At 33.0% G+C, this 17,254-nt stretch overlaps 1 protein-coding gene across 1 annotated transcript in view; it reads right to left on the bottom strand.

Moving 5' to 3' along the window:
* Positions 1-16,940, bottom strand: part of ark2ca (arkadia (RNF111) C-terminal like ring finger ubiquitin ligase 2Ca) — a 29,733-nt gene extending 12,793 nt beyond the window's left edge. Inside the window, exon 1 of the mRNA XM_073824646.1 lies at positions 16,839-16,940. Within this exon, the coding sequence (XP_073680747.1) occupies positions 16,839-16,899 (61 nt within the window). The 5' untranslated portion in view covers positions 16,900-16,940. The remainder of the gene's footprint in view (positions 1-16,838) is intronic.
* Between the last annotated feature and the right edge of the window lie 314 nt (positions 16,941-17,254).

Below are 17,254 nucleotides of genomic sequence, written 5' to 3'. Positions count from 1 at the left end.
ATAAATTTTAGCCATCAATAAAACATGAAAATAATTAATATAAAAGATATATAAAACAAAAAATAATGGTATTGTTAAAGCATAAAAACTAAAATAGATAACAGTAAATATTTCTAAAAGCTAAATTTACAATTCTAAATGTAACATTTAAATGTAACATATTCAAATTCAACATGTACATTTTTTACAGTAGATGTAATATCTGGAGTTACTATGGCAATTTACCACGGTAAATGTTTGTAAGTGATGCAGTGTATTATCTTAGCAGCGAGACATAAAGCAGAACCAGAAGTCGTTCTGATGGATGTCCTGCATTAGAAAATATTACCTGTTCTTTATTTAACTGAAGCCAGGTGACGATTCTTACGCCGTGACACCTGCTGGATCTAACGTCGCGCGTTACGGCAGGTAGGACTCGTTCTTTATCTGGATTACCATGGATCTAACTGATCCCATTCACTCAGGATTAGCCGTGTTTTCTTTGAGGGGAGATATACTGGACCTAACTGTGTCAGGCTGGAGAACTCGTTTAAGATGAAATGTATCCATCTTATTTTTAACGTAAGAGCAAGAACGGCCAATTAATTTGAAATGCGAGACTTCCGCTGTCATGTTTATAAATCAGAATTACGGCTTTCAATGTAATAGTTATGAGTTTAGAAGTCAAAATTGACAAATTCTAATTATGAGATAAAAATGTTTAATTATGACATATGACATGATAATGTTATGACATACCAAGTCAAAGTTATGACATAGAAAGTCATAATTAGGAGAAAATTCGAAATTATGACATATTAAGTCAAAATTATAAGACAAAAACAATTATGAGATAAAAAGTCAAAGTTATGACATACCAGGTCAAAATTATGACCTAGCAAGTCATAAGTCAAAATTGTGACAAAAAAAAAGGAAAATAATGGTTTTAGAGGTTGAAATTGATTTTAAAAGTCAAAGTCATGACTTAATTATGATTATCACGATAATGAGATGAGTCAAAATTATGACATACCCAGTCGAAATTTTACATAAATTCTAATTATGGGATAAAAGCTGAAATTTTGACACAGTAAGACACGCTTTGTCAAAAGTTTTGTCATTTTGACACACTAAGTCAAAATTATGAGATAAAAAGAATGTTATGGCATAACAAGTCAAAGTTATGACCTAGCAAAACAAAATTATGAGACAAAAACAATTACGAGATAAAATGTCAAAGTTATGTCATACAAAGTCAAAATTATGACCCAGAAAATCATAATTACACATCAAAATTGTGAAACAAATAGTAGAAATGATGACTTTAGAGGTCGAAATTGACTTTAAAAGTCAAAGTCATGACTTAATTATGATTATCATGATTATGAGAAATTATGACAGTCATGACATAAGTTGAAATCCTCAGTTCAATTTTTAATCATAAAAATCAGTTGAGATAAAAAGTTGAAATTGACATTCTAAATCAAAATGATTTATTTATTGATTTTTTTAGTATCTCATAAACTTAGAATTTCAACTTAGTATGTCATAATTTTAAACTTTTGATCTCATAATGATGTCTTTTTATTGCATAATTCATTTTATTCAAAAACCATAAAATTACTTTTCATCTCATAATTACTACTTGTCCATTTTTAATTAGTAATTTATCATTTTGAAAACTTTTATTAAAAATTTAAACTTAGTATGTCATAATTTCTAGATTTAAACTTAGACCTAATTATTAAATAGTTGAAATTATGACACACTAAGTCAAAATTATGAAATCAAAAGTTCATGTAATGACATAAAGTCAAAGTTATGACCTAGCAAGTCATAATTATGAGAAAAGTCAAAATTATGACATACTAGGTTAAAACCATGAAATAAAACATCAATTATGAGACAAAAACATAATTATGAGATAAAAAGTCAAAGTTATGACATACTAAGTCGAAGTTATGACCTAGCAAGTCATAATTATGAGATAAAAAGCAAAAAGTATGACATACTAAATCAAAATTATGAACTAGAAAGTTAAAATTAGAGACAAAAACAATTATGACATACTGAGTTAAAGATATGGCCTCGCAAGTCATAATTATGAGATAAAAAGTCAAAATTATGACATACTAAATCAAAACTATGAAATAAAAAGGCAACATTATGAGACAAAAACATAATTATTAGATAAAAAGTCAAAGTTATGAAATACTAAATCAAAATTATGAACTAAAAAGTAAAAATTATGAGACAAAAACATAACTATGAGATAAAAAGTCAAAGTTATGACATACCGAGTCAAAGTTATGGCCTAGCAAGTCATAATTATGAGATAAAAAGTCAAAATTCTGACATACTAAATCAAAATTATGAAATAAAAAGGCAAAATTATGAGACAAAAATATTATGAGATAAAAAGTCAAAGTTATGACATACCAAGTCAATTACAAGTCAAAATTATGACATAAAAAGTAGAAATTATGACTTCAGAGGTTGAAATTAACTTTAAAAGTCAAAAGGATGAGATACTAAGTCAATTATGAGATAAAAACATTTGTTTGCCTGTAATTTTAACTGTTTATCTCATAATTATGCATTTTATAGCATAATTTAGATTTCATTATTATAAAAAATGACTTTTTAAACTCATAATTTCTACTTGTCCATTTCGACTTAGTATGTCATAATATTGATTTATCTCATAATTATGATTTAGTACGTCGTAATTGACATTTCAACTTAACTATGACTTTTAAACTCAAAATTTTGACTTTCCCAAAGTATTTTTTTCCTTACATGGCAGAAATTGGCTTCCATACAAAAACAGTCTGTTATGCGGCTTGATATTGCAATCTGGTATTTATCATCACACAATTTCTAATAAAGGTATTAACCCTTGTGCGTTAAAAAAAAAAAAGTTACACATAGGTGCAAAATGGACAAAAATGTCCACGTCCAAAAACTGTCATAAAAATATGATTTATTAATATTGTTTGCCACTTTCACTGATGTCGATTTTTTAACCAGCATCTGTTCTTCTATCCATAGATACCAAACATTCATTAATTTTCAGAATTTTAACCCTTTAAATGCTGGTTTGTTTACATAATGCCACAGGTGTTTTTTTAATGAAAAAATGAAAAATAGTAGTTAATTTCCATATACTAAATAAGCACAATTTTTTTCTTTGCTTATTAGCTTCTTGGGTGTGTCAGTGAAGAACAACAACATTCATTTCGAGGCATATATATATATATATATATAAAAAAACGAACACTTCTGGCCATTATGGACAAAAAAGGCCATGTCAAAAAACTGTCATAGAAATGCTATATATTAATTTTTTTTCCCACTTTCACTGACTGTTGTTTTTTATCAGCATCTCTTCTATTCATAATTACCAAACGTTCATTCATTTTCAGAATTGTAATGCTTTAAAAGCTGGTTTCTTTACATAATGCTGACTGTCAGTGGGCAACACTAGCTCCAGAGCTTCCTCTGCTGAGTAACGTCTCTTCATCTCGCAAGCAATGAAATGACCAAGCCCTCAAGCACCAAATATGTCTAGGTTTTGCTTTGTGAACACCTGTCTGGGCTGTGCGAACACTCAAACTTTGTATAAAATCTACCAGACTCCACAATCAGCATTTTCTTGTGGTGAAAACAAAAACCATGTGTTTAGGGGCTTCTGAACTTCTACATCAAATTCAAGCTCACCTTTTATCTCTGTACAAAAACAATAACAAATGAAAAAGTGCAATCAAGGATTAAAAGGTGTGTTTGGGTGAAAAAGAAAAATCCTCAAAGCTCATTAACCTTCTTTGACCTTATTCCTAGTTTTCACATGGTTTTCAAGGGTGCGACTCATACACATGGAGTGGGATTTTTAATTGCCAGTACAATATAATTTCTTTCAAACTAATTACACCCATAAAATTTTCAGTAAACACATGCAAACCACACTCTGACATCCTTACCAACATACCCACACAATTATAGCTGCATTATTTTTCCAATTGACTCTATAATAGACTATAATATGCATAAGCAGAAAACACAAAAAAGTGAGTATTTCTTTTATATGCCAAATTTGAAAAAACGGCACAATCTAGTAAAAAAAAATGGTAAAAATTAAAAATTTTAAGCCTTGCCGATAGAATGAATGCCTATTAGCAAATATTGCATCATTTTATAGTCAAATGGCCCTGGGTTAAAAAAAATGCAGTTTCAATGTGGACATTTTTGTCCTTAAGGTATTTTTTGTACGGAGGGTAAAATAGATTTTTTGAAAGAAATGAGGGTGAAATATTAAAATTTCAATAAAAATACACACCTGAGCCAAGATTTATGCAGTTGGCATTAACACAGACACACTTAAAACAAAAAACAAAACTGAAATGGACAAAATGTCCATAAGGTCGCACAACGGTTAAGTAATGAAATCATTTATCATCACGCTGTGTAGTGCAAACTGCTGTACCGTTTACTGCACTTTGTTATTTTTCCAACTTTTTTTGTCTAGCTTATAGTGGCTAATAAAGCGGAAGTCTTGCTCATTCATTTCACAGAAAATAACTTGGTTCCATATTGCAAAATAAGGTGTATTGGCCCCAATGACAGGTGTTTATGAGAGTGGCCACAGCTGATTCAGCAGTCACACGGATTCAGTGACGGACATAACACAGACAGATGGAGGGGTGGGGGGTTTCAGGGACACACAGAGGGGGAGGGATTGATGGGATTGAGGAGGGGGAGGGGAAGGAGAGAGAAATGGAGGGGGAGGAAAGGACTGTTTGACAGCTGCTCCTCAAAGTTCTATTTCAGCCGTTCAGCTGTCCGGCTTTCTCTCTCTCACACACACATTGGGATTCCATGTTTTATGGAGACTTTCCACATGCATAATGATTTTTACACTGTTCAAACTGTATATGTGACCCTGGTCATGTAGCACGGGTATATTTGTAGCAATAACCAAAAATACATTGTTTAAACTAAAATTAGCAAATTTTATGCCAAAAAATCATTAGGATAATAGGTAAAGATCATGTTCCATGAACATATTTTGTAAATTTCTTACTGTAAATATATCAAAACCTAATTTTTGATTAGTGATATGAAGAACTTCATTTGGACAACTTTAAACTTTTTTTTTTTTTTTTTTTGCACACTCCAGATTGCAGATTTTCAAAAGTTGTGTCTCGGCCAAATGTTGTCCTATCCTAACAAACCATACATCAATGGAAAGCTTATTTATTCAGCTTTCAGAAAAAAAATATGATTGGTTTTGTAGTCCTGGGTCACATATTCTATCTGCTAACCCTAAACATGACCCTCACAGAAAACCTGCTGGATCTTTTGTATGATTTTGAAGATGATTTTCTTATGGGGACCAAAAAGATTAAAACATTTAGGGTATTTTGATCTTTGTGGGAATATTTTCCCCCCAAAATGTAGGGAACATGTGAACCACACACTGTAAGTTTAAAAATTAACTAGTTCCTAACATTTTTCTGCTTTAGTGACGCCATAAAACCTTTATAAAATGTTATTAATCAGATTTTTGAAAAAACTTGAATGTGTTGTTTTGCAGTCAGATATCTGTTAAACTGTAAAATTGCAATTAAATGTACAGAAAACTAGAATGGCTATACATGCACTACTGTTCAAAAGTTTAGGGTCTGTAAGATTTTTAAAAAGTTTCTCAAAGAAGTCTCTTATACTCACCAAGACTGCATTTATTCAAATCAAAAAATACAGTAAAATCAGTCAAAATTGTGAACTATAATTATAACTTAAAATAACTGTTTTCTAAATGAATTTAACTTCAAATTAAATTTATTCTTTTGACATAAATCTGAATTTTCAGCATAATTACTCCAGTCTTCAGTATCACATAATCCTTCAGAAATCATTCTAATATGCTGATTTGCTGCTTATTAAACATTTTACATTAAGTTTTCAAGATGAACAGCATTTATTTAAAGTAAAAAAATCTGTAATTTATGATCAATTTAGTGCATCCTTGCTGAATAAAAATATAATTTTCTTTGAAAATATATTTTATTGTACCTAAACTTTTGAACAGTACTGTAAATACATTCACATGCATACAGCTGGTCTAGCATCACATTTCTTTAAAATTTCTTGTATCCTATCTTAAAATACAGAAAGTTAACCCTCCTTAAGTACTGAAGTTCGTTCCACAGAAATGCAATGTAAATTATATATAACAGATAAAGTATATACATCTGCATTTCTGAACTGTAGAATAAAGAGTGTAACATTATTGGTCAATGTAAATGGCAAAAAAACATGAATCTGACCTGTGGCTTAAAGGAATAGTTTACCCAAAAATTAAAACGATGCCATCATGTTGTTCTAAACCCACAAAAAAAAAAAAGAAAAAAAAAAGAAGATATTTTGGGTCTAAACTACTTTGGACCCCATTGACTTTCATTAATATATTTCCATTGCAACTTTAATACACTTTAAAGTCTTTATTTAGAATTTTCAGCATTGCTCATTTCTAGCTGTATTTTGTAGGAAACTTGGTTTCAAACTGCATTTTTTTTTTCTGAGGTGAACGTGAGGACGAAATCATGTTGGAAAAGGTCATGAGAAAGATTTAATAATGCTCTGAAGTCTCTGGCCTTGTGGGGTACAAGAAAACGCGCTCGTGTTTGGAGGAGAAGATGGAATTTTCCGAGTGCAAAAGTGCAGAAACTGTTGATACGGAATCGTTATAGTCTCATTTCACGGCGCCTTTGGAGAACAGAACAGAGGAGAAACCGGCGATTTTCTCAGCAGGAAATATTCCCCAGGGCTCCAGAAATTCAAGCAAAACTCTCAGTTCAGCAGAAACGTACGGAGCGTGCAGTTCACGCGCTCTGAATTCTAATGATCCTGTTCCTCCACTTCCCTCACAAACCAAGGCTAAAATATTGATCAGTGAATAATCATCATCCACGTTGTGAGTCTCTAGCAAACCATGAACTCCTATATCTGAGATTATGAAATTCATTGACTGAAAACCGTCTGACCTCCATCATTAGAAATAAAGGTCATCACCTGAAGGTCAAGCAGCAGAGCTTAATGAATTGAGATTAAACCTCATTCAGATGCGTTTTATCCTGCCCTCATGGCACCTTTAACCTTAAATACATTCTATCCCATGATCCTTTTAACTAATTACTAATCTACATTTATTTGGACCGTTTTACCCTGAATGTTCTAGAACCATAAGCTTTTTGCATAATTAATATCATGCAAATTATCTGAACAGATCAATTTTCTGTGTGTTAGGATTACTCCACTACCAAAATAACAATTTCCTGATAATTTACTCACCCCAATGTCATCCAAGATGTTTGCAAAAAAATTAAGTTTAAGGAAAACATGTCAGGACTTTTCTGCATATAGTGGACTTCAATGGTGCTCAACAAATTAAAGGTTAAAAATGCAGCTTCAAAAGGCTCCAAACGATGCCACCCGAGGAATAAGCGTCTCATCTAGTGAAATGATCAGCCTATTTCTCGAAAAATGTATCATTTTTATACTTTTTAACCTCAAAGGTTCATCTCATTTAGCTCTTGCGATGTGCATGCATACTATGTGAACTTCGGTTCAAGACAGTTAGGGTATGTTGAAAAACTCCCATCTTATTTTCCCCTCCAACTTCAAAATCACCCTACATCACTGCAGAAGTGCCACAAAGTGAATGTGCAAAGAAGATCAATCTCCCTTCACAAAAAAAAGGTAAAACAGCGATGTAGGACGATTTTAAAGTTGAAGTAGGAAAATGAAATTGGAGTTATACACTAACCGTCTTGAACCGGAGATCAAAGAGAATGCATGTGCATCGCAGAGCTAGACAAGACTGGCATTTGTGGTTAAAAAAAAATAAATAAAGTGTATAAATATTAACAAAATTACCAATCATTTCACTCGATAAGACACTTATTTCTTGCCTGGGATTGTTTGGAGCCCTTTAAAGCAGCATTTGTAACCTTCAATCTGTTGAGCACCATTGAAGTCCACTATATGGAGAAAAATCCTGGAATGTTTTCCTCAAAAACAACAACTTAATTTCTTTGTGACTGAAGACAGACAGACATGAATATCTTGGATAACATGAAGGGTGACTAAATTATCAGGAAATTTTTATTCTTTAAGAGACGATACAAGTTTATGATTGATCATTCGTTCAAACCATTAAACATTACATTACATCATTAGATTTAGCTAACGTTAATTATATTAAATCTTAGGTACCATTCGACCACCTTAAATTTCATAATTTGATGTATTTGACCATTCAAAAGTTTTGGGTTGGTAAGAAGTCTCTTCTGCTTACCAAGTCTGCATTTATTTGGTGAAAAATGCATTAAAAATTCATATATTGTAAAATGTAATTAATTCCTGTGATGCAAAGATGAATTTTCAACATCATTACTCCATGATTCTTCAGAAGTCATTGGTGATTTACTGCTCAAAACATAAAGCATTGATTATTATTATTAAAAGCAGTCATGCTGCTTCATATTTTTCTGAAAACTATTTTTTTTTTAGGATTTATTGTTGAAAAACAGTTTCAAAACAGCATTTTTTTTTGAAATAAAAATCTTTTGTAACACAAATGTGACCCTGGACCACAAAACCAGTCATAAGCAGAAAGAGTAGATTTGTAGTAATAGCTAAAAATACATCGTATTCAAGTCAAAATTATAGTTTTTTTTTTTTTCTGTTGTCAAAAATCATTAGGATATTAAGTAAAGATTATGTTCCATGAAGATATTTTGCAAATTTCCTACCATAAATATCAAAACTTGATTATTGATTAGTAATGTGCATTGTTAAGCACTTCATTTGGACAACTATAAAGTATTTAGATTTTTTTCACTCTCAGATATCCAATTAGTTGTATCTCCACCAAATATTGTCATATCCTAACAAACCATATCTCAATGGAAAGCTTATTTATTCAGCTTTCAGATGTATAAACCTCAAAAATTTGACCCTTATGACTGGTTTGTGGTCCAGGGTCACAAATGTCTTCAAAAAAAAAAAGTCACTTTTGATCAATTTAATGCATCCTAGCTGAATAAAAGTATTCATTTCTTAAAAGAAATATGATGAAAATCTCACTGACTTTTGAACGGCAATGTATTTCCAAAATCGAAAAGATTTTTCTGTGAAAAATTGACTTCATGTTGATTTTACACATAGATTTTTACTCAAAACTCGTTTCTCCAGAAGAAACTATGAGAACGAAGGAGAGATACGCTAATGCAAGAGGTCAGATAGTGAGATGCAGATGAATGTGAGACTTGAAGTGACTACTTTGCCTCCATATTTGTGAGTGCACATTCCCATGATTCACTCTGGCAAGTGGGAGGAGCTGAGAGATGACTCGAGGGAGGGGCCAAAGAGGCCTTAGAGTGGAGTGGGAGGGGTTTGAGGGAACGACACATGAAAATCAGCAGAGAGCACACTGAGGGTTAGGGGAAAATCTACAGTCTTTATTGAAAAATATTAGTATGAGTGGAATTGTGTGATCATAATAATAATAATAATAGTAATAATAATAATAATAATAATTCCATGCAAATAAAGAGCGAAGGCAAGGCCCAACCATGCTCCATAAAGTTAAACATAACAGAAGCAGCATCCAATGGGAAGATGTGTATGCTACAACACGTCAGTACAGCAGGACATGTCTACACAAAGATACATTGGAGTTTGCTGTTCAATGTTCCAAAACAATCAAAAAAATCAAGAGGAAAATAATAAACATGGTCATGCATTACAGCCTAGTACAGGAACAGAAGGCAGAGAGAAAACCACAACCAAAGAAATAGAGACATTTCGATACTAGGAGGACTTCTACAGTGCAGTTCTAGTGATCCCTGTAAAGTGGATGACATTGGTGCTCGCACAGCGCTAGGCTGATGCTGGCATAGCAGCGTGGGGAAATCAAATGGATGAGGGTCGGTTTGAGTGGCGGGCGGTGGGCTGTGCCAGTCAAGAGCTCTATACTACCGCTTAGATACTTGTTCTGGTTTCTTCAGGCTCATTTTATTACCTCCCAACTGAAGACAGATGGCTTTTCCTAGCGAAAAATAAACATTTGCTGAAAATGTCCTCACCCTCAGGACATCCAAGATGTAGATGAGTTTGTTTGGAGAAATACAGCATTGCATCACTTGCTCACCAACAAATCCTCTGCAGTGAATGGGTGCCGTCAGAATGAGTCTCCAAAGTGCTGATAAAAAAAAAAATCACAGTAAGCCACAAGTAATCCACACCACTCCAGTCAATCGGTTAACATCTTGAGAAGCCAAAAGATGTGTGTTTGTAAGAAACAAATCAAGACGTGTTTGATTTAAAACAATGCTTTGGCCAAAATACAAGTCCATAATCCATAATAATGCTTCCTCCAGTGAAAAAGCCCATTCCTTGTTGTCCTCACATCAAAATTTAAATTGTACATTTACTTAGTTGAAGTCCAAAGTTGCAGAATCTGCAAAATGTTAATGACTTTACCAAAATAAGAGGGATCATACTAAAATGAAATGGTTAAACTGCCTGCTGTTCTTCAGAAAAGTCCTTCAGGTCCTACAAATTCTTTGGTTTTTCAGCATTTTTGTGTATTTGAACCCTTTCCATCAATGACTGGATGATTTTGAGATCCATCTGTTCACAACTGAGGAACTCATATGCAACTATTACAGAAGGTTCAAACACTCACTGACGCTTCAGAAGGAAACAATGCATTAAGAGCCTTTTTGAATGTGAAGATTAGGGTTTATTTGACTTATTTTGTCTTCTGGAGAACATTTAAGTATCTTCTGTAGCTTCTGAAGGGCAGTACTAAATGAATAAAATATATTTAGTCAAATAAGTAAATTATTTGCATACATAATTTTTCCTTTCTGAAGCATCAGTTAGTGTTTGAACCTTCTGTAATAGTTGCATATGAGTCCCTCAGTTGTCCTCAGTGTGAAAAGATGGATCTCAAAATCATATAGTCATTGTTGGAAAGGGTTCAAATACACAAAAATGCTGAAAAACCAAAGAATTTGTGGGACCTGAAGGACTTTTCTGAAGAACAGTTTAACTGTTCAGGACCAACAAGGGACTCATTAACAACTATTACTAAAAAAAAAAAAAAAAAAAAAAAAAAAAAAACCCTGCTGTGGATCATTCAGGTAACAGCACAGCATTAGGAATCAAGTGTATGTAAACTTTTGAACAGGGTAATTTTTTATAAATTCAATAATTATTTTCTCTTGTGGACTATATGTAAACATCTTTCATGTGAAATATATTCAGCTCAGTACAAAAAAAAAAGTAACGTGCATTTTGTATGATCCCTTTTATTTTGGCAAAATAATTAACATTTTGCAGATTCTGCAAGGTGCATGAAAACCTTTGACTTCACACTGCATTTGTTCAGAACAGTTTTGGACTGCTTCCACATGTAAACAATGTTAGATCTGTGCATATTTCTCTCCTGATTCAGACAAGATGTCTTTTTCACTGAAGTAAGCAATATTATGGATAGAAGACTCTTTAAAGACAAAATATGATGGATTTGTTTCTTACAAACATGCAGTTTTTGGTTTTTCAAGATGTTAACTGATGAAATAGAGTGGTGTGGATTACTGTGATGTTTTTATCAGCTGTTCGGACTCTCATTCTGACGGCACCCATAGACTCCATAGGATCCACTGGTGAGCAAGTGATGAAATGCTACATTTCTCCAAATCTGAAGAAGAAACAAACTCATTTACATCTTGGATGGCCTGAGGGAGAGTACTTTTATATATATATTTTTTTATCAAATTTTCATTTGTGGTAGAAGTATTGCTTTAGCTATCAAATAGTCATGAAAAACAGCTTAATATTTCACACGTGACAAGTATGCTCTTCTAAAAAGTGCTTTATGACAACCATAACAGTCTTGAAATAGCAGCATTTCTATGGTTTCCATGTGTGAGTCTTTAAAGATTAATAAAGCTCAGTATCTACTTCCTTTGAAGATAATACTGTGGGGAAAAAAGTGCTATATACACTTGACTTTATATATTAAGCCACTCACTCTTCCGTCATTCCATACCCATATGCTGTTATTTTTCCATGCAACTCAAAACAAGACTTCTCATATCTTTGCAACAGCTGTCTTGCTTGAACAGCCATCTTAGTGACTAAAAGCTCACTTACATTCAGCTGTAAGAACCACTTGCATTTTTGGCCTGCAAAACCACTGAATGCAAATGAGATTTTTAAAAAATAAGTGAATAATAACTTAAATGTTATATTTCTCAAATAAGTAGTGCTTTGAAATGATTAATCATGATTAATCGTATGCAATATAAAAGTTTTTGTTCACATAATATATATGTGTATATTTATTATGTATATATAAATATGCATACAGTATATATTTATACTATAACTCATATAAATAAATGTTTTAATATAAATATTTAAATATATATGTGCACGTGTGTATTTATATAAGCTATATATATATATAGACAGTACCGAAGATATATTATGCAAACAAAAACTTATTTTGGATGCGATTAATCGCGGTTGATTGTTTGACAGCACTACTTGTACAGTAAGACATCATCAACTTGAAATATGTGCATGAGTCATTTAATCCAGGGTTATTAATGTTAACAAACTATTAAAACCATTTTTGTTAGTTGAAAAAGCTGAAATCAAATCAAATATTAATATTAGATGAAAAACATACACTATATTAAAATGAGAAATGTTGCTTTGGCAAATAACTGAAATTAAGTTTAGAAGCACTAAAATGACATCAAATTAAATCTAAATAGCAATATTCTAATATTTTATAAAATAATTGTTTTAAAAGCAAATTCAAAATATTAAAATTTTTTAGTGCTGGACAATGATTAATCTTATCCAAAATAAGTTTCTTTATAATATGCGTGTACTGTGAGTATTTATTATGTATATATAAAGTGAAAATATGTTATTATATTATATGTATACATGTATATAAATATTTAAAATATAAAGATACAATTTTTCTTAAATCTATACACATTTTCTAATAAATATACACAGTACACGTATATATTATGAACACTTTTTGTGCAATTTTGAATGCAATTAATGGTCGCCCAGCACTACAAAGATTATAAATGTATTTAAATGATTTTTTTCCCATGTTTTCCACAAAACATATAACAGCATATGGACCTTGAACGACACAAAGGAGAGTAAATATTGAAAGATATTCCTTTTATGCAAACTATTCCTTTAAGATGGTATAGATTTCATTTGATTAAATCATTAACGGGTCCCCCTAGGGAGGCGAACCCCACAGAGTGAGTGAGATATTATCGATCCCAACTGTACATACATAATTAGAAAAGAAAAATGAACGTCAAGCTTCTCCGGTAAGTTTCCGAGCGCAAACCCCACCGGCACAGCGCACCTTCCCCAAAGACAAGACAGAGACAGTGTTTAGGGGTCGATCAAGCCCGGCTATGATCGAGTGAGAGGCCAATGCATCCACTTGACAGAAATTTACAGCAAAAATGTTGGTCTATCCACACTGAGAATGGGACAAATCACAATGACAGTCGTAAAAAAGCTAAATGCTACAATGAGTTGTTATTTTTTTTGTCAAAGCAACAATGACCATTTAAAAAAATAAGAAGACAAGAGGATTCTTCTAGAGAAGAGAGAGTGTTATTCTGCAGTCGGTTACACAGGAGAGGATATACTGGATGAGTGAGAGTTTGTTTGTAATGTCGTCTTCAGATGGAAAGAGAGGGAATGAGAAGAGGGAGTCACAACACAGCTAGATGCAGGGCAGGCAGAGGCTATAGCACAGCAGCGGCGGGTGATCGTTAGATACACAATGGAAGGGAACAGAGCTCTGAAAAAAATGCGGTATGTAGAATCAGCCCCCAGACTATGGAACAAGGAAAAAAATAGAAACAAATACAAGCACAATCAATGAAACCGTCGGTGCTACAGCATGGCTACAAAATGCACCTACAATTATTACTATTATTACTGCACAATTGCACACATACATCAATGCATTCGGTTGTCTGTTGGTGCTAACGTGTGACAGTTAAATGCATATACCATATTACACATTTTTATACACGTATTTCACGTCGCATATTTGTTTTTCTGATAATATTTAATTGCACACATTTTATATACATATTTCAGGTATTGATGCATTTGTTTCTCTACATATTAAGTACAGATGCTGGTGCAGCATGGCGACAAAATGCATCTCAAATGACTATATTATTATTACTATTGCACAAATATTTTGATGCATTGCTTGTCTGCTGGTTACAGTAAAATGCATATACTACTATATTTAATTGCACACATTTTATATATGCATTTCTTGTATCAATGCATTAGTTTTTTTGCTGGTGCCAGTAATACTAATATATTAAAATTGCACTATTTCAATACATATTTCTGATACTGATGCATTTGTTTTTCTGCTGGTGCTAAAGGGTGACAGTAAAATTTATATATTATATTTAATTGCACACATTTTAAACAAATGCTGGTGCAGCATGGCTATAAAATGCACCTCAAGTGTAGTTAATATAGTTAGTAATATATATAGTAGTTATATATAGTTAAATGCATACAGTACTATATTTAATTTCACACATTTTATATACATATTTCAGGTATCAATGCATTTGTTTTTCTCCTGGTGATAGTAAAAATCATATACTATTATATTATTTAATTGCCAACATTTTAATTTCAGATGCAGGTGCAGCATGGCTAGAAAATTACTGTATTATTATTACTATTGCACAAATATATTGATGCATTGCTCTTCTGCTGGTTATAGTAAAATGAATATATACTACTATATTTAATTGCACACATTTTATATACATATTTCAGGTATCGACGCATTTGTTTTTTTTCCTGGTGACTGTATAAATCATATATTATATTAATGGCACAAATTTTATATGCATATTTTTCATGTTTGTGCATTTCTTTAATTTCTAGCATATTTCTTTTATATATGCATTTCTTGTGTCAATGCATTTTTTTTGCTAGTGACAGTAAACATTTACTAATATTAAAATTGCATGCATTTTAAAAACATTTCTAATACTGATGCATTTGTTTTTATGCAGGTGTTAATGGGTGACAGTAAAATTTATATATTATATTATTTAACTGCACATATTTTAAATACAAATGGTGGTGCAGCATGGCTAAAAAAACCTCAAACTACTATACTATTATTATTGCACAAATATATTGATGCATTGCTCTTCATCTGGTTACAGTAAAATGCATATATTACTATATTTAATTAAAAACATTTTATATACACATTAATGCATTTGCATTATCAATGCACATGTTTTTTGCTGCTGCTAATGGGTGACAGTAAATTGCATATATTATTATACTATTTAATTGCACACATTTTAAATACAGATGCTGGTGCAGCATGGCTACAAAATGCACTTTAAATTATAACTATATTATCATTATTATTATTGCACATATATCAATGCATCGCTCTTCTGCTGGTTACAGTAAAATGTATATACTACCATATTTAATTAAACATTTTATATACAGATTCTGGTGTAGCAGAGCTACAAAATGCATCTCCTATTACTATTTTTGTTATTTATTATTGCACAAATGCAAACACATATTAAGGCATTTGTTTTTCTGCTGGTGACAGTACAACGCATATACTACTATATTATTTATTTGCACATATTTTAAATATAGATGCTGGTGCAACATTGATGCTTATTGGAAATGCATCTAATATTAAGATTATCATTATATAATTTTACATTTACAAATGCATCTTTTCTGTTGTTGTCAACAAAATGCATTAAAATTGCACATTTTACAAATGCATCTAGTAGAGCATGGCTATAAAATGCATAACATGGAACAATTATGATGTAACCGGCTAAAAATTGTGCATTCCTGCAATTATTATTATTGACGTGCACAGATACTGTACATGGGTGCACCTTTTTTCCAGTCCAGACATGGCTGGCTAAGGTGGGATTTAACATCCAGGTGTTTTTTTCCTCCATTACAGCAGCATTAAAAACACATTTCGAGCTGCACTCGATGATTTGATATTAAAACGCTGCAATTTCTCATGCATTCGTCTTGTAAAGGCTGAAATTGTAAGCAGGTTCAGCTGAGGATATTTCGTGGCACTGCAGCTGCCCATCAGCACCCTGACTGCTGAAGCCATGTTTAATTATTCATAAACAAAACCGCACACGGCGGAACGGATGTGAGGGAATTTAACGGATCGTAACGCGTTATCTACACCGCAACGAGCCAAAAACGCTGGCAAAGCTGTCGACGCTGCAAACGCGCGACTTTGTAGCTTTATAACATAAAGGTTCGGGTTCGTCGCAACAACGCGCTGAAAGCTTGTAACAAGAAGTTTGACGCGCCCCAATGAGAAGCAGTACACAAGACAAATATATGTATATGCGTAACGTTAGCGTTATCTCTATATTAAACACATATGGCTTCTGACACAAAGGATGACGCGAGAGAACGTGGTACGCGTTACGCGTTTTCAAAATTGTTACCCAATAGCGAATTATCCATTATGATTTAAACACTCTCCATCTGGTGTATATATATAATGGGTGTTTTATTAAATGTTACGCCATGGAGCAAATCGCTCCGTGTTTGTGTAGCAAAATACGCGACGCTCCGCCAGGCCAGCAGCCTTTGATCACATCTGCGCGTTCAACGAAGTGACCGAACGCACACGAAAAAAGACGCGACAGTAAAGAAGCCGCAATTACCTCTACTTCTGACCGAACCGAAGACGGGAAGAACCAGATATCCGACGTGCACTAACACCATCCTGGCTCCTTTGTTGCTGTGCTGCCCATGGACACCTTCGCCTTCCAATACGAGACCATTCAAAATGCAGCCCAGACGCCAGCTGCCCGCACACAAAGAGAATGGCAGCCAATCAGCGAGCCCTCCGCCGCTTCCTGTGGCTCCGGCCTCGGCCAATCAGAGCGCTCGGCACGGCGGCGAGTCTTTTGTGAATTAGCTGTAGGGGGGAGGTTGACGTACTGGACGCGGCGGAAACGCGCAGCTAGCAAAACGCGTCAAGATTTGTGAACTATGACGTCAGCGTGCGAATACGTTTTGGAAAATGTATAAATAAATATATAAATACAGAAACTGCAGTGGAAAGTTAGTCGAGGTT

This window comes from Garra rufa, chromosome 19 (genome assembly GCF_049309525.1).
Source record: "Garra rufa chromosome 19, GarRuf1.0, whole genome shotgun sequence".
Lineage (NCBI taxonomy): Eukaryota > Metazoa > Chordata > Actinopteri > Cypriniformes > Cyprinidae > Garra > Garra rufa.
Note: the sequence above shows the minus strand (reverse complement) of the source record. Positions and strands in the feature narration are given on the sequence as shown.